At 45.3% G+C, this 19,266-nt stretch overlaps 1 protein-coding gene across 4 annotated transcripts in view; it reads left to right on the forward strand.

Annotated features, from left to right (window-relative positions):
* DENND1A (DENN domain containing 1A) overlaps nucleotides 1-19,266 on the forward strand; it is a 2,718,319-nt gene that overhangs the window by 344,921 nt on the left and 2,354,132 nt on the right. For all 4 annotated transcript variants that reach the window (XM_069609457.1, XM_069609459.1, XM_069609458.1 and 1 more), the window contains exon 3: nucleotides 8,575-8,618. In XM_069609457.1, the coding sequence (XP_069465558.1) occupies nucleotides 8,575-8,618 (44 nt within the window). The remainder of the gene's footprint in view (nucleotides 1-8,574; nucleotides 8,619-19,266) is intronic.

Below are 19,266 nucleotides of genomic sequence, written 5' to 3' on the forward strand. Positions count from 1 at the left end.
CCGCTTTCATGTTTCTGTATTAATAGTACCTATTGCAGTAATCTCAATACTGCCAGCTCAGTGCCATGTTTTTCAACATAGCTACATTTGCACATTGACCACTGCTGGGTGGTGTGGCCGAAATGTTTAATGGTTAAAAACCATGGACCATTTGACAAGTGTTAATTTGAAAATTAGTTTAAAAAACAGAGACAGTGGGGTTGAGGTCAGTTCTTTGTGGAGTGTTACATGAAATTGGAGGTAATGTGGCACGTCCAGTTCAACACCAAAGATCGAGGTGGAGTTATACAGCAAGGGTTGTGGGCATTACTCAGGGACCCTTGTAAAGGATGGGCCTGCCGTAGGAGTGGAAGGAGACCGGCAGGTTTTAGTGGGGGCGTGCACAAGTGCTGTTCCCTGATCCCTTGACTGATTGCTCCTTCAGCCTATCCCCGCTGGCCGATCAGTGCAATTTCCTGACAGGAATCCACGTGATCCGACCGCGGCTGATTTAGCCACGGTTGGAATGTTCGCATGAGAAAGGAGCGAACTACCAAAGGTTTGCACCTTTCTATGACAAACACATCTACTAATGGGGTTGCGGGGGTGTCACCCCGCTCACAATACTGTGAAGTATATATAGTGAGTGGGGTGTTGCGGGGGACACCCCCGCAGCCCCTGTTTTTTTCTCTTTTTGGCGGATGTGCTGCAGGGGTGTCCCCCGCAACACCCCGCTCACTATACCACACAGTATACCACACCCTGCACTGCCGCAGTCTTTTTTTTTTTGGTTATACTTACCTGAAAATGCTACCACCAAAGGTTCAAACTTTTGGTGTTCGAACCTTTGGTGGTAGCATTTTTCGAACTAATGGTTCATGCGAACCATTAGATTCGATAATTTCAACCTATACCTCCTGACAGCGCTGCTTTCGTAAGATCCAAGATGACACGAAGCTATTTAACGTTTTTTAATGTCTGTCGAGCAATTGGGTCCACTACCAGATCACTTATTCCTTTTTTCACATTCCTTTTGATCCATCTAACGCAGTATCTGCTTCCTGCTCCTAGTTTTCCTATGCTCCCCCTTTCCACTCCGGTCCCCTGATTCCTCTGCTCCTCCTTTTAACTTGGAAATACTTTAAACCAAAGTAAGCATCAGTTTAAATTCATTGGAATGTAGAAGATGTTCTGATCAGTCTCGTCCTTCAGTGTTGTGCACCTCTAGTCCCTACATCTCGTAATACGTCATTGGCACAAATGTCGACCTCTATGGTTCACTAGCCTTTCATTGGTGGAAGATTGATGGTATGCTTTCATCCATGTCAGTACATAATATAGAAAGGCGCACGTGTTGAAATAAGGATTTGTTGAGCAGGAGCTCCAAGCAGCTCCTGGGTATCCATCACTGAGTAAGCAGGAGTTAGCTCAGGGGAAAAGAGCAAGTACATAGTGAGTAGAAAATGTAACTTCCACGTCAGAGGCCAGTTATATTCTTTTGTTCCTTACATACAACCCACTATGGTTTAAATGTCTTCTAGATGTTTCGTAATTCTCTTTTGTGCAAATTCCCAAACACCCATATGTATGCTTCTATGTCAACAGTTAGAAGGATAACCAAAAACATGAAGGGTGGAAGGTTTTGAATTAATCTGAACCACTGGCATTGCTCTGGGCAAAATTCCACATCACTGTTTTTTAGCCAGTCTGTGCCATTGCAAAAGGGGTCCAGCCATATTCAAATCAGTCAGGTACTGCCACCAATGGGAGCATCCCAGTCCAAACTGCTAGGTCAGGTCCCCTCTGCACAGAAACACAAGCAATCCCAGGCATATTTCGCTCTTGTTAGGCCTCATCAGTGACTTGCAGCTTGGTCCCCTATGGCGCAGCGAGCAAGGGACCCACGGCTGGGCACACCCCCTCTCACACAGGGAGAAAAACTACAACCAAAAAAGTGAGGGGTGGAAGGTTTTGAAATGGGTATGCCCAGATGTGGGTTTGAGCCTGCTGGGCCTGGGGACAGAAGCTACTCCTCACTGTTGATACCCAATGAGGCCGAAACATTTCCAGCGATACTTGTGGTCCCGTGCAGATGGTATGTGACCTAGCAGTTCCTTGCTGGAGCACCCCTTTTGGAGTGGGAGCAAGCCTGATTTGTATATGGTATTTCCCTTCTGTAATGGCTTGGCAGACGAAGAACGATGGTCTGGAGGTTTGCCTAGAGCAATGCCAGTGGTTAGGATTTATTCCAAACCTTCCAGCCATCACCTCTTTTGTTTTGCATAAGTTACCCCGAGTGGGATGGGTATAAAGTCCCAAGCTGCTTCTCGCTGATGACACCCAATGAGTCTGAATCATGTCTGGGGTTGCTTGTGGTCTTGTGCAGAAGGAATATGACCTAGCAGTTTGGGTTGGCCTGCCCCTTTTGGGGTGGCACCAAGCATGATTTGCATATGGTCTTTCCCCTTTTGTTTTGGCAGGCTCAAGAACGATGGTCTGGAGGGTTGCCCAGAACAATGCCACTGGTTAGGATTCATTCCAAACCTTCCACCCATAACCCATTTTGATTTGCACCACTTAGAAGGATCCTGGTAACTGTAGTGTCAAGCTATCCAGACTCTGCGAGGCTACAGGCTACAGACAGGATCTGAATAGCTCCTATTAATGTCGAACCGTATCTAACAGTGCTTATTCTCCATACAAATATTTAGGTAAGTCTTGATTTATTGAGTACATGGAGGCAAGTGATATATTTATAACTTTTCCAAACAACACACCTCATTGCTCAAGAACGAATTGGATAAATTCCTTGCATAAACCCTTAAGCGTCTGTTTGTTTATTGCACTCAACATGAACCAATCTTCACCTAACTTAAATTAGCACCCTGGCAGAGGGAGCCAGCCAATGAGGCGGCTAGAAACGCAGGCTTGAACCGCCGGTGAAAGCCTGCATACCATGCAGCCTGATGGCCGGCTCCCCCTGCCGCCATCTTCCCCCGACCCTCTGTTTTTATTTGCTGCCCTTTTCCACCCCCACATACCAGTTTGTTGTTGCTTCCCCGGCCACCATGGAAAGGGAAGAGGGGCTCACGCCTCACGCATCCCGTTCAATGAATGAAATTCTTGATTTTTTAAAACAATTTAGCATCCTGGGTTACTTCTTTGGTAACCCGGGTTGCTAATGGCGTTAAGCACCCGTTTCAAGGGCTGGAATGGATGTTAACATCCTGGATCCCTCGTTAAAAGCGCTCTCTTTGCCTGGGCTTTTAATTTGGGTCGCTGGCCTGTTAACACCCGTTCCAGCCCCTGGAACGGGTGCTTAACTCCACATTATTTTAATTGGGATTTTCAATCCACTCAGAAATTTACCTAGGAAAATAAATATTCGTTCTCTTCTAATAAACTGACTTGATATGATTATAAGAAGGCCATAATCGAGGGGGTGGGGAAATCAGTCACAAATATCAGGTTTCTGATTAAGTTATTCATAACTCCATTGGCACCTTTACAAGATGAACATAGTGACATAAAGTTGCTTTAACAAAGATGTGACTATCGGGTTATGGAAGCAGAGGGAGTGTGATTGCAGACTTTTTGTTGTTGCGGCTAGTTTGGGAAACTTGTTCAAATACCAGGAGGCTGGTTGAAGGGGAGGCTGGAGCATTCCTATCGGATTTGCAGCTTTCGTTTGTATGGAATAAAGGTGGCTGTCATGTGTAATCCATGTGTATGTCGCATCTTCGTATGTGATTATACAATCTTCAAATTCACTTAGCGCCCTAGCCGTGGATGGGAAACGTTGTGAACTCACCTGTCGACGGGTCATTCCCCTGAAACCTCTTTGTTGGGTGCTGAAGGATGGTTTGAATAAGACTTGGGCAAAACCACCATCATATTTGCTATTTTTGGGATCCTGATAGGGCAGTATTAACTGACTTTCATAATCTGTTTATCCATTCGCCTTCATCCATGATTTGAGGCGAGCATTCTGGATTCAGTCACCAGGCTTCAAGGGACTATATTGTTTGCAAGTAGCCTTCTTGTTATAAATACTCCCCATCTTCACCTGGAGATAGGTGTCACTCTGAAATCTTGGGTCCATTAGGAAGATGGAGAATGTTGCATCTCATCGGGATCAAACATACATTTATGGTGGGCCTTCCGTGTAGGCGGGCACCTCCTGAGTACGAATCCACCATCATACTTATTGTACTGTGCAAGGGGCACCCCTTGTCCTAAATAATGAATTTCTCTAGGTCTGAGAGCCGTAGCTTGAACCGAGATATGAGGAAGCTTCAGCCGTCTTAAATGGTTCTTCCTTCCACTGTGAATCGTAAACGGATGCCGAGACCTAGAGCTACATGGGTGGGAATCTACTGTCTTTAAAGCTGATGCCCGGGGCATACGTTACTTTCAGCTACTACTGCCTGAAGCCCTATTGCCCCTTCGTTCCGGTGGGTTTCAGTGGCCAGAGAAGAAGCCCTGTGCATGGGCGTAATTTAGGGGGGGACAGGGGTGTGTGTCCCCCCCAAATTTCATGGCACACCATTTTGTCCCCATTCATTTGGCTGGGGCAACTTTTCTTCAGATGTCATGTCCCCCCCAACTTTTTCAGCAAAGTTACTCCTCTGCCTGTGCCCGTTCTTCTGGAGTCACAGGAGCAGCCATGTTGCTAATGGTGTCGCGTTATATCGCTCTGCATGTGCAGGTCGGTGGATCGCTTCTGATGGCCGAGCGGCAAGAGTAATAGTTAGTGGAAGTGATGCACAGGGACTAGCCCATGAACTGTTCGCCCACATGGTGGCAGGGCAGAAGAAAGGGGTGCTAGGTGAAGGTCCACAGGCATGCCACTTTTCCATATTCCGTCTTTCTCGAGGTCCATCCACTAAAATAGATCACAATAAAGTAGAACTCTCAAACTATCAACATTAACATGGTCTTTTGTAAAAAGCTTGCAAGTACACTTTAGCCATATATGCCAGATGGCTCTTCCACACATCTTTGAAAAGCTGTGGCTTGTCCCTGGTATTATCTGTGACTTTTCTCTTCTGCGAACCACGCTGCGCAACCGGCTCCTTAAAGAGTGCATATTGTTTTTTTCTTATGAGGGATTTCTTTATTTTCTCCACACTCCTGAGTTAGTTTACAACCACTTCTAAAGGGAGGCCACGCCATTAGACCCTGTTAATCATATGTAAGTGGATGCATACCTTTAAATATAGATTTGACACTCGAAGAACTATAGCTGATTGGCTCTATTGAACGAGACAAATGTCTAGTCTCCGAGGCACTCCGGCATCAGACCTGTACTTTGCCTTTTCAAAAACACCAAAACTCTGCAAGACACACTTGAACCTGCCCCGCCCCCAATATGGTGCTCCTTGACTTCCATGTTACACTTCTAATCCTACAATGAGACATTGTTGATCGAGAAACATCCGGTGAATAAATGCCCACAATCAAGCACGTGGTGTTGAAGTCCCCCCCCCCCCAGCCCCGCATGTGTCTCCAGACCCTGAATCAATGATTCTTCCAAGTATAATGAATGCCTCAAGCTCTACCATTTTGAGTCTTTGGCACCGGTCTGCCATGTCCCTCGGCACCACAAATCATGCCCCCTCTTTACCCCCATGCCGCATACATTCAGATTCCTGAAAACATGAAGGGCAGGAATACGAGGGATGTCCCCAAGCCCCGAAGGTGCTAACATGAATGCCCATCTTCCCAGCCCCTAACTTGTCGCTGTGCTTTCCCACCCCCCCAACACTGAACCCAGCATGCCCCCCTAGAACTGAGCACAAAGAGCAAGGCACACCATTGTGCCAAGCTGAACTGACCTGAACATGTCCAACAGTGTAGCAAGCACCTCTGTGTAAGGGGCCATATATGGCCGGTAATGGCCTGCCAGCCTGAGCCTAATCAAGCCTGAGTAAAGCAAGAGCTTAGGGTCCATACCCCCGACAAGGGTGTGGGATTGGTATTCGCACGCCGAGACTCTGTCCATAATAGTTTATGATTTATTTTCTCATGGGAGACTGGCCCTGCACGTATTGCACAAGTCCAATCGCTCAGGAAAAAAAAAGATGGCCCCCGCTAAAGCAAATAGAAAAGGGACGCAATTCCTCTTTCTATATCTATGGCGGGTGCCAAGGACAGGACTGAGCACGGCTACCAGAGCAGAAATCTCTGGTCCAGCAAGTAAATCAGAAGGGAGGGGGGAAGAGGAAGGGGACTTCTTGGTTGGTGTGGGGAGGCAACCGAGAGGGCTCTCTGTTGCCTCCCCACAATCAAGACAGTGGCACCTGGGGAAGGTGCTCGGGCGGTTGGGAAAACATGGGTGGTACACAGTGTGTTCTCGCCTGCATTTCCACCCATCTGATTGGCTGAGCACCCATCCCCGGGTGTGAATAGGTTTTCATAACTGCCCCAGCACTAGAATACTAACAAAGACATCAACTAGCACCTAGCTACAAGAAGGTACTGTGCAGATGTACTTGCCTGCTAGAGAAACATCAGCTTACAGGCACTGAATGCAAGAGAGTACTACACAGTGCCCCCACCCCGGCACTCTCCAGTCATCCACCACTCCCCTCCCCGCTGTGCTCCAACCCAAAGGAGAGAACCGCGTGGCGTTGGGAGGATAGCTCAGGGGCAACGCGTTTGTCTTGGAAGTAAGACAACGCAGAGCAACACAGGTTCAAATCCCGATCCTATGCTTGGAGACTCTCACCTCTGTATTAAGCGCCTTCTAAAAGATTGATTAACCGTGCTTCAAGTTGCCTTCAAAGCACCTCAGCCTCCTTTATCCAGTGAGTGGCCCCAAAAAAACAGCTGGGAGCTCCAACATCTCTGCACCCCTTGCGTTCAACCTGTGCCGTGGTGGTCTAGATCCAGAGCCTACAATCTGCTCCAGCCCGCCGGGCCTCATGCCAAAGCCAATGAGGTCTCCCAGGTCCGTAGCCCTGGAACCACATACCCCAAGTCCCTGATGAAAATGCCGTCTTCCTCCAAATCCCTGATGCCCATTATGAGACATGGCATTCTATATAGGCAAATGCAAGTCCTATCTGAACGAATGGACGCGTTCGCTGCCTCGTACTGCTCCTTCACAAAGGCATTGTCCCAGTACCCCAGAGCCATGAGCAGGCATCTCTGATGTCCTTAAGGGAACACCCCAGTCTCCCATTGTCCTCCAATGGCCCACTGAAAGATCCTTCTTGGCACTCACCTCTCAGTCAGCAGAAAAACCTCAAAATCTCTTTCTACCTTAAATTCTGCAGCAGTCGGGCCACCGTCAGGCGACTCTAAATGTGAGTGTAGATGCGAGCCATCCCTTTGGCGTGTAAGACACTGATTAATCAGCCCCGTTACTCTTTCCTCCGGAAGCACAGCCATCCCCAGCCTCAGTCTGCTAAAACTCCCAGTATCCCATAAAGGTTGGCCATCAAAAATGCTCTCTGGCCCCTGTGTAACACTGCCCCCAGGGTAAAACATGCCACCAGAATTAGGGCATGCTAGAACATGAAGGATTCAAAAATAATAAATCGGTAGCAGGGTACATACAATCCCCCTCCAAATCTAACCTGTGAGGTGCCGATGGTCCAGTGGTTCATAGATAAAAGTTGGATGTCACATACCTTGACTTAAAGACTCGGTATGGAAAGTTTTGAATCGGCCATAATTGTTTGAAGTTTCTCTGGGTGCTTTCCATTCCACTGTGTGGTGTTCCATGAAAGGATCCACTGTATGAAAAAAAGGTTTTGGCCATGTCTCCAGTGGAGCAGCTGGTTACGTGGGACACCTTTAGCCTGTGACTCACCGAGTACGGTGACTCGTCCTTATTAGTTTATTGAGCCATTGTATGTAGACGCGTCAATGAAGGAAGGTAAGGATTATACATCCTTGAATGCAGCGGGAAAATTGACAATTCGGCATAGCAGCACCCTCAAATAACATCTAACCAGTACTGTGCACATTGGTGCATATTTAGTCAAAATCTATTGAACTTATGGCTTCCTATTGCAATACCTTCCTCTAGGTTCATGCTAAGGTTGTCTCACTAGTTTAGAGTTGCACATCCCTGTCATAGTGCTGGGGGTGGTGGAGGGTGATCGCTGGTGAACATTTAAAAAATCAATTTGTTCAAATGTACAATTTGGATCAGTTTACATACAATTGCACCTGAAATGCTCAATCTGTTCTATGGATAGTTTTCCATCGCTGTGTCAATTTAGGGAGAGCGCAAGGTCAGGACCTGCTTACGTTTGAAGTAAGGATTAAGTCCATGTAGTTCTCACTGTCTTATGGCAACAAAGCCCAGTGACCTTTTGAAGGCCATTTAATGTGGGGCTTGATATTATCCAAATGTTAACCGTGGCATTGGGTCGTGTTCAGCCTTTTTACGCCATCCGGGAAGAGGGCGCGAGGAAAGCCTTGAAGAGCGCTTTCTTGCACTTATCAACATGGCTTCCTCGGCTGCCCCCCCTTGGATCTCACGCCAGGGCTGCTATCATCTTGTAATCAAATATTAATGACTGATTCTCTGCCTGCTCCCTAATCCAACGCCAATTAATACGATCTGTCAATTATTTACAGATCCGGAGGTGCGGCGGCAGTTCCCCGAGGACTACAGTGACCAGGTTTGCGATATGTATTTTACTTTGTATTTTTGGTTCATGGCATGTCTTTCGCAGGAGTGAGCATGCTATTGTCTTTTCCCCCGCTGAAATAGGCACATTGACATTGATTTTTTTTAAGGGGTTGTAAACGTTTGACTTTGAGCCAAGCAAAATGTGTGGGTTGCGCATTGACCACTTGGCAGAAATTGGGACAGTTCGATCGTTGATCAAGAATTGCCTTTCTGTGGAGAGATCGCCACATCAGTGCACGCAACCTTCCAGTTTGTCAATTTAAACAAACCTCTTTCTTTCATGAAAAAAGAGTTCGAGTCTGTGGGAATATTTGTTTTCCTTTCATCGTCATTTCACTTATTTTGTGAATCTGGAGAAACGAAATCCTGCAAAAGCTGTGCGCTGTGTTGTGGTAATAACCCTCGAGTGGCATGGATTAACTAAATTAGCAGTCTGCTGTGTTTTCGCATCATGGCAGGCACTCTTCCTATCGAATAAAACTTGATTTTTCGTGCCAGTAGGATATGTTCTATGTTATGTTATTTTGCATTTCTATAGCGCCTTATGTATCATTGGTATGATTGAAAATGACAAATCTTTCATGGCTGGTCAGCTGAGCCTGTTGTAAAAATGACTAAATAAAATGAACCATGTTGAATTATTTTCACATTTCATACCTGTATGTTTATGTTTAACACTTCTACAGCAGCAAGGCTCTATTTATGTGGTCATATCGTCTTTGTTTCAGTTGATAGGAATGTCTGCTCTGTAGCAAATGTTTGACCATCTCCACAGTTGTTTCCAACAATTCGTTAAAAACAAATGTGCCAAAAGGCTAAATAGTCTATATTATGCCTTGAGAATGTAAAGAGAAGCTGCGGTTGATCCAAAATACTCTGCCTAAAGTGACCTTTCACCTGCTGCAGCAGACCACGTGGTACCGCTGCAGCAGTGCACTGCCACGTCTCCCTGCTCCAGGTACCTTTTTCACTTCCTGGCCCACCATCAGCCCCTCATTCAGTGTCCAAGGCCAGTCTCTGTTATAATCAGACTTGGACCCACAAATAATCTCCCTGCGGATAAGTCGAGGTTCAGAGCCAAAACCTTTGGTCAACCTCGCAGATAAGCAGCATTCCAGCTACTTTTACCTAAAAACAAACCAATTCTGCCAACAAAAACAGATAGATTAAAAATACTCCCAGCAAAATAAAATAAGAAACAATGGACTCGCATCAGCTTTCCCCTCTCCTTCCACCAACAAAACTATGTGGATATGTTTTTACTGTCAGATCTGAAGAGTAACTTTATGATCAGGTATTTTTCATATGTATATCTTATTAGGTGCAAAGAAGTATTGATTTTAAAACCATGTCTTTTGGAGTTAAATATATTTGACTTTCCTAAAGAATATCCTGATTGGAAATGGGAATTCTTTTTGCTTCCTGACACATCGACAAATTAAATACATAAAAGAAACCAAAAAAAAGTGAAATCCCACTTCAAGATTTTTTCGGGGGCCGTGGTTGGAGTAGGCAGGCACACCCCTCCACTAGCCGATGTGTTTAACTGTAGCCTAGGAAATCGCAGAAACTCACTACAGCAAAAGCATTGTTAGACTGCACTCTCCTGTATGGAATGCTCTCTTAAATTGCACCTGTTCTAGGCATTAGCAACATTCCTGATGATAGGATGAAGGATGATACATTTTAAGAAAGGATTGTGGATAGTATTTAGATGGAAATTAAAAAATTCTTATTCAACCAAATCCAAAAATCCACGTTCTGTGATCCAGAAAAATGTTATCGGGTATCTTTAAGTCTCGAAGGGTACTTGATAACAAAGCTTTTCCCTCTACTTCCATTGTCACGAGTCATGTGCCATTCTGTGGACAATAGCCCCATGGTCGTCACCCTGAAAGTTAGGCCTTAGCTCCCAAGACACTATTGATATAAGTGAAACAGACAGACCCTTGTTGGCAGAACTAAACATTATGAAGGTAGGGGGTGACATTACAGTGTGTTTATTTAATGGAGAATAGTAGGGCATGCTAGAACGGAGTAGCAGGCTGTAAACTGACTGCAGTAATTGGAGACATTAACTTGGAGCACATCTTAGTAGCTTTATTGTGATGTATTTATGTCAATGGCATGTTTGTTTATTTATTGTATGCACCAGACCCAGAGGTATCGGGGCGCAGGTGAAAAGAGGGCTTACAGCTTAGTTACAGAAGTTACAAGTTACAAAGCAAAAGGTAAAAACAACTTTCTTCGGCGCAACAGGATGAGGGTAAAACAGTATAGTACACGTACAACGGCATGCATATGTAGACAACATGTCATCTTTTAGCTGACGTTTATATATTGGCAAATCTATAGCAGACATACATTACATGCAGGCAGGGGTAGGTTGGTACGTTAGGAGAATGTGGGTTACGTATCATTCCCACTGAGCCATTTAATTGTATTCTTTCTGAATTTGTTAAACGTTTGGTCAGATCTAAGTGTGTGAGGTAGGGAATTCCACAAATGAGCTGCCCTAACTGGGAAGCTGGACCCTCCAATAGTGGTCAGTTTAAATCTGGGCACTAGAAGACAGTTGGGGCTGACTGTTCTTGTCGCTCTAATGGAGTTTTTTCTGATAAATCATTCTGTTAGATAGCGAGGGGCTTGGTTGTTTAAGCATTTGTGAATGATGGAGGCCGATTTGAGGTTACTTTTTTCTTGGGTGGAGAGCCATACTGCATGTATACTGACTTCACTCTTAAATAAAACTCTTGTGAATAAAATGCTTCAGTTTTGCACAAGGTGCCCTATGTGGGAACACTATACTCTGGCGTGGGTGCAGAACTGATGTTGACCAGTGCCCACTGGGGTTGCTTATGGTCCCAGTGGTCCATCTGGACGGGCTCCTGTGGTGGAGGGCCAAGCCAGATTTTAGTGCATTTTCCCTGTTCTGTAATGTCACAGCAGACTGGGATACAATGCTTTGGAGGGTTGCGCCACTGGTTAGGATTCATTTAAAGCCGTTCATCCATTACACTTCAGTTTTGCACAAGTTCCAGTTTGGCTCGGCTGTCCTTTTTTGGGGGTGAGTCCAAGTATGATTTGCATATGGTTTAATCTCTTATGTAATGACACAGCAGGCTGAAGCAGTGTTGAGGGTGCCCAGAGCAATGCCAGTGGTTATGATTCATGTAAAACCTTACAACCATCACTCTGTAGTAGCGAATGCTTGGTTTGACATGTTCCACTGATTTACAGAATGCCTCTGGGGGGGGGGATTCCTATACCAGCAGCACATTGCCTGACCAATCACCAGACTTCCCTCTCTGATCCAGCAACATAAGTCAGAAAATGCTGCAAAGGCCAACGATTGCACTCCAGGTTGGAGATACTTGCCAGGATTTCATACCCTGAAGGTGGTGCTGGTTTCTACATGCATTGAAAGACTTGCAACATATTACAGCTTCTTCTTTGGTATATCCTTAGAACATTTTCAGTTTTCCCTCTTTAGCGAGAGAATCTTTCAAGGAATCCGAAGATTTTCGTTTTCTTTTCTTTCTGAATGTTTTCAAGACAATGGGCTTCATTACGAGTTTGGCGGTAGCCGTGCCTGTTTTACAGGCACTGCTAGCGCCAAACTCGATACCGGCACCGCCACCCACGATTGGGCAACAACCGGCCCATTACGAGTTGAATGGGCCGGTAATTGCCCATTCGCGGGTGGCGGTGTTACCAGGCTCCCGATCCCCGTTCTGTCCCATAGGTCAGAATGGGGGTCAGGAGCATGGTTGCACCGGCACCGTTTATAACGGTGCCGATGCAATTACGAGTTATGCTCGCGGGTGCTGCACAGCCCGCCAGGCCAGACCTGGTGGGCTGTCAGGCACGGTGCCTGTGCCTTACCGGCACCGTTCATACCGTATCCGCCAACATTATAATGAGGCCCAATGAGCCCAGTTTCTTGATCAGGAGTTGCTGAATTTCAGGTTGCAATGGGGCCAAAGTAGCAAACGAAGGTCCTGTACTTTTTTAGGCAATTCTGTATGTAAAACTCGATTCCGTGTAGTTTTGAGAAGGAAAAAACAGATTCATCTGTTTCCAACCTCAACAAATGGAGATTAAAACGGGAGTTACTTGTGGCATTCGTACTTGGTGCTAAAGGCATGCAGTACACTCTTGCAGATTTGGAAATACGACCAACAGTCCAACTTTCAGCCAGGCTTATCAGCGGGTTTAAAAAAAAAACATTGTGGAGCAGTGGGTGCCAAAAGCTTCCATCGTTGATGTCGGAACCATTTTGTAAATGCACATGCAAGTATTTATGAAAGAATGAAGAGTTGTTTTATTTTTGCTGTCATTCAATATATTGAATGGTAGATGGGTGAACCCCTGGGTGGAATATTTCCACGCAGTTAAGAGTCTTATCTAATAGACAGGGAGAGCTAAGCTTGAGGTGTCTGTTATATGACTGTTAGTCCCGAGGTGGAAGGTTTGCCCTTGGCTGATAAATACCATATCAAATTGTATATGGTGACTGAGTGTCTTTCAACCCATTTCAGCAGTCTTGGAAGACATGTAGGGTCCCTTCCTCTAAGAGGGATATCACTTCCTGTTTTAGTGTGGCCTGGGCTGCTGAGAGGATTCAGCAGTGTGAGGAGGGACCCAATCGGCAATGAAGTAAGGCACGTGTGTGGCGTGCATGTTTGTGACTTCATTGCAGTGAAATATGACTCATTTTTGGCTGTGGTGCCATCCGAGCAAGGTGTGATGAGTTTTTGGTTTGTGTGTAGTGTATAGCTTGCTTCAATTTCATTTCCTTTTAAGGTCTGGGATGAGTGATAGATCGGCAGGGCCCACGTCTGCTGTGTTTCTTCCCCTCCTTTTTAAAGAACTACAACTTGTATAGGTTTTTGATGCATGAAGCACTCATGTGGTAGTCACACATGACCTATATCTCCAGTGAGTAAGATATGGTGAGCCGTGCCCAAGTGGAGTACTGAGGGAGCAAGTACCTTTTCATGACTGGTAGTTTCACATTGATTGTATTACCCACTCTCTATAAGCTAGGTATTTAGTAAATCCCGCCCCAATTTTGGGAAATTCCTAGGACTAGCTATGATGCCCAGATCTTACCATTAAGACGTATCATCAATTGTGCCCGTTGTGAAGGTTTGATGTGCACCATTACGCTGGACCTTACCAGAGGCGTTGCCAGGATTGTCTAACTAGTGGGGCCTGAAGCTAATGTAGTTGGGCCTGCATCAGTGACATTAACATCTGTAAAGGGCCACACAGTGCTGCTGAGTGGGCATTTACAGATTTTGGGTGGGCCTTGCCTGCTCAGGCCCCACCCGGCCTACGCTTCTGGATCTCACTAGTATTGGTTTGGCTACTCACTTGATGCGTCGTCCAGGTCCTTGTACGTTACTGTGCAAGAAGGGAAGGGTTAATCGTTTGATTTGTTGGAGCAGGATTATACAAAACCACCACGTTTCGCTTACTCTGGAGGCAACGGGCCCCCGTTACACCAGCGGCGAGATGCCTTTCTTATTCGGATTCTCCTCTAATTCCTCTAAACTCTGGCGGCTTGTTTTTACGTGGACTGTTTCCCAGGCACGGGGGCCACTGATCAGAGGCCCGGGCTTCTGCAGGATGTTTTATTCTGTGTATTCTTTGTACCTTACAGTAAAAGAATCTGTCACAAATTATTGTGCCTCAGTGCTTTAGAAACTGAGAAAAAAGCCGGGCTGGATTGACGTGTGCTCCTGAATAATGATGGCCAGCCTCTTGGCTCCCCTTGAGCCAGAAAGGCGGCGCGTCGCCTTTGGACGGGAAGAAAGGCGGCGCATTAAAGCAAGTTACCAAACCGCGGTCCCGGAGACGGATCGCGCCATGATAATCCGGCTGATCTTTCCCGCTCTTAATTGTCTCCTAAAGACAAATGGCCGCTAAAAGTTCATCAGTTTCATCTTTCAACCCCCCCCCCCCCCCGCCCCCGCTTCTGTTCGGAGGCAGAAAGAGCGATCCGTCACTACAGAAGAAGCCTTTCTTTATGACACGGAAGTAATGCCGGGCCCCGGCGCGTTTATTAAAATATCTCCTCATTATTTCAGTCCTCTCGCTTCTGATAGATCTGAGCGTTTCATGAAAAATGCAATCTGAAATGTAAATAAGGGTCTCATGCAAAGCGGACGGAGAAGTAATGAGCAGGCGAGACACATCTCAGGAAGCAGGAATTATAATTACTTGCAAAGTGAAATCTCACTGCCCCGATTCCTCAGCCCCCCTCCCCCCCCCCCCCCCCACAGCCCTCAAGTTATCTTTGACACTATTGGACCGCGGTGACATCTGGACATTGCATCTGCTAAAAAACCGAAGCACTCTCCTTGCAATGGTGCTATTCCGCTGAAATGACAAGGCAGCCGATCAGGAAATGGAGATCCGCACATGTTAATGATCCTCAAAGTCACGGGTTATCGGCGCTTTAAGCGGGCATTCTATTTCCAACATAAAACGCTTTCGTCTTGTCTTATGTAAGCGTTCCCTTTTTGATTGCGTTCTCGTTTTTTGCAAAGTCTTGTCACAATGTTGTGGCAAGGAAGGTCGCATATGGTTGGGGAGCGCAGCAACGGAATCCCGTGTTGACTTATGGAAATACATAGTCAATTTCCGAACAAACAAGGATTCCTTCTTTCGGGGCCAACGTTAAGTTCTGCCCAGTGTCTCTCACAATGTGTGATGGCTTTAGCTGCAAATGACCTTCTGTGGTGCACTTTGGTGAGTCGGCACTTCTTCTGTCACTCGCAAGACCTCCCAGGTGAGTCTTACTCCTGGTCGCCTGTTCCAGGTAATGCCCAAAGCTGCTGCCGGATGGTTCTCTCTAGCGTCTTCAAGTAGCCCGCGTTTTTCATGTTTTAACAACTTGACTTCTATTGGCGTTTCATGCATTGTTAAGATGCGTGTGCCAATCACGAAACAAGCGATTTATTCAGAGAACAGCCATGGATACGTTTTTATGCTGAAGTTTTTCCATGAGACAGATTGAAATATCCTTAAACTCTTAGGGTGGGTGTGTGGTGCCATTGCACATGCGCAAACACGGTTTGCCGATGCTCCATTGGCATTATCACCAGTGCAACTGCACTGACGCACATGTTTAACAAATGCACGAGGCATTCACACACCTGCAAATAGTGTTTGCAGGTGTGCAATTGTTCCATAAACCCTCCGTCCATTTTCACCCTGGGTGGTGGAGCCAGCCAATCAGGTGGCTAGGAATGCGGGCTTGAACCGCCGGTGAAAACCCGCATTCGACGCCGCCTGACGGCCGGCTCCCCCTGCTGCCATCTCCCCCCACCCTCCGTTCCCATTTTGTTTTTCTTTACTAACCCGCACCCCCGCCATTGACCTTATTTTGGCTGCGGCGGCCCTCGCTGCCACAGCCGCACCTTCCTCTCAGCTTCCCACGGCCCCTCCTTCCCTTTGCATGGTGGCAATGTTGGTCAAGGATTTTCCTTCTGCACAGCGTCTGGTTGTAGGAAGGAAAATCGTTTTATTTATTTATTTAGCACCTCTGGTTGCCGCTTTGTTAACCTGGGGTGCTAATGGCCTTATGTACCCATGCCACGGGCAAAACCGGGGGGGGGGATAACGGACCTGGGCCCCTTTAATGGCCCTTGCTTTGAAGTTGTAAAGTTGAATAAAGACTTTTTTTTGTGACAAGATACCTTGCAGGGGTTTTTACCCGGAACTCTGAAGAGGCCACAAGGGGATTCCTGGTGAAAGAGGTCCATCATCCCAACCGAAGATGCTACTCTTTCATCGATTTCAGAAGGATGAAAGGATGAGTTGGCCTTGCTGGGATTCAAACCTGCGACTTGCAGATCACACACAGATTGCAACAAGTACTCAACCCGCTGAGCTATCTTATCTGCTAGGTAGGATGGCAAAAGTCTATTTTCCAAACAGCAATCTCCTTGGGTCTTCAAATTAGTTTCAGAAAGTTCTTTTGCGAACAATAAATTCCATAGCATTCAGATACTCTTTATTTTCTTTGTATTGGATTCATAAAACGGTCTTATAACATTCAGCTCCTCCTCGTCGTTCTTTTTGTTCTGGGTTTTATATTATGGTGATTGTTGACTCTTGAGTGTTAATGACTAATCCTGTCTCTGGTTGACGGAATAGTTTGACCCGGTAGGCTTACTGTTAATGTTAGTGTGCAAGAAAAAGTGACTAGCTGTAGTCAAGGTGATGAAAGTAGGTGTAAGAAAAAGAGTTTTAGTAATAGAAAAGGTGAGAAAAGTGCTGATTTAACAAACAGTAAGTACTTGTGAATTGCAAGCGATGAGTGAAAAGTGAATGAGAGTGAAGGGTCATCAAGATTATGAGTGCAATAAGAAGGGTAGAGGCATTTGGTGGGAAGAATATAAAGAGGGGCAGAGAGACATTCAAGAGGTGAAGCAACAGACAAAGGGATGATTTCAGTTTTTGATGAATTAAGATGTATGGATGAAGAGAGCACCCAGAGCTAAATAGCAGGTGGCCCTGGGAGATGGAAGTGTGAAGATAGTCAGGGAAAGAAGAGCAAGATTTGGGAAGAAGTAGCATAGACTTGATGATTAAAGGAACGGTGCTAACTGCAGTTGAAAGAATGGCTAGTACTCGCACTTATGCATTGTAGCTAGAGATTTGCCATGATGTCCTTTTACCCTTATCAGCATCCTCTTAATACTCCAAATCTGTGTGCAAAATGCCCTACCCAGCTTGCTTGCCCACGTACCTGGAGCAGCCCTCTGTTTGAGGAGGGAGGCTCCTCCAGATTGTGTACACATCATATTTAAAGCCACCTCCTTGGCAGATACTGCACATGGATTCTACTTGGACCTTTGATATGGGAGAAAATAGAGGGGCACAACCTAATTTAATAAACTAGTTTCTGTTGGTACAATTTAGAATCCTGATATACAAACTTAAAGTCTCTGTGTGTACATGTATTTATATAGATGTAACTTCTGCTGCAGGAAGGTAAAGTCTCTCTGTGTGTACATGTATTTATATAGATGTAACTTCTGCTGCAGGAAGGTAAAGTCTCTCTGTGTGTACATGTATTTATATAGATGTAACTTCTGCTGCAGGAAGGTAAAGACTCTCTGTGTGTACATGTATTTATATAGATGTAACTTCTGCTGCAGGAAGGTAAAGTCTCTCTGTGTGTACATGTATTTATATAGATGTAACTTCTGGTGCAGGAAGGTAAAGTCTCTATGTGTGTTCATGTATTTATATAGATGTAACTTCTGCAACTTCTGCTGCAGGAATGTAACGTCTCTGTTTCTACATGTATTTATATAGATGTAACTTCTGCAACTTCTGCTGCAGGAAGGTAACGTCTCTGTTTCTACATGTATTTATATAGATGTAACTTCTGCAACTTCTGCTGCAGGAAGGTAAAGTCTCTATGCCACCAGAGACTTTCAATATAAACATCCAAACGCCAACGCCTGTTGTTGCCAACAGGAGCTCCTTCTTGCACTCTTGTCGAGCTAAAGCTCTGTATGAAATGTATATGTAATTTCCTATGCAGTGAAAGTGTAAAACTCGCCTCCACCCAATATTTAATTGATTCAATATCTTGTGAGACAACCCAGTGTTTAGATAATGTATAGCATAGACTAAGAGTTCAAATTGTAAATTTCAAACGAAAACAATTTGAATCCTGGAGGGATGTTTAGGTACACCCTTAAACCTTCAATGAAATAATACTGAGAAGAAAAAACATTTGGAAGAGAAACAACTCCCACGTGACAGTCATTTCATAATGTAACATTAAATACAAATAATACTTCAATCATTCCAACAATGAACAATTAAGCTCTATAACCTGTAAACACTTTCTTAAGTTTGTATCAGGGCCTAGTTGCTTTTGGGCTTTGCGAGCTTTATAAACAAATAAATGATGAAAAAACATACAATTCAATAGTAAATACCAAAAGCCTTACATATCACTATAAATGTCAGCATCATGTGGACCTATTTGTGTACAACACAGTTTCTACTGTATTCACAATGTCCAAATACACTCCAATCATTGTTTCCAACAAAACAACTTGTAGCCAACCCGTTTCGGAATCTGTATCCTTCTTCAGGGCATTTGAAGCTAAATGTTCCCCGTGTTTTCTAGGTACAGTGTGACCTGTAACAATAACAGGTATAGGTGCTTAATGATATGTTCCACACGGACAATGTCCAGCTCACTTGGACAGATTATAATAAGGAAGTCGCCTAGTACTGACCTGTCTGGCATTATTGCTGTGTGCGTTCCTATCTTTTCCAGGACCTACAACAAATGGAGTGAGGTCCCATTGTTAATGCGAAACCTATACTGTATAGCAACAAAGAAAGTTAATTGATATATCTTCACTGACATCCATAATTAAAATAATAATAGGGCACACACTCGCCTGCCTTGGGAGTTAAACATGGCTTGGCGGTGGAGTGTGACGTGATGATTGGCTTTCAAGAGTTCAGCTGACCTCATGCTGCTATTTGCTGTATATGGCTCTAATCCGGTCTTTCTGTTGCATTCTGCTGTTTACCAATGTTAACTGCATCCTACCTAAGGACGTACCTTATCCTTACCTCACGCTTTGCCT

This window comes from Ambystoma mexicanum, chromosome 8 (assembly GCF_040938575.1).
Source record: "Ambystoma mexicanum isolate Mex_15411 chromosome 8, UKY_AmexF1_1, whole genome shotgun sequence".
NCBI classification, from domain to species: Eukaryota; Metazoa; Chordata; class Amphibia; order Caudata; family Ambystomatidae; genus Ambystoma; species Ambystoma mexicanum.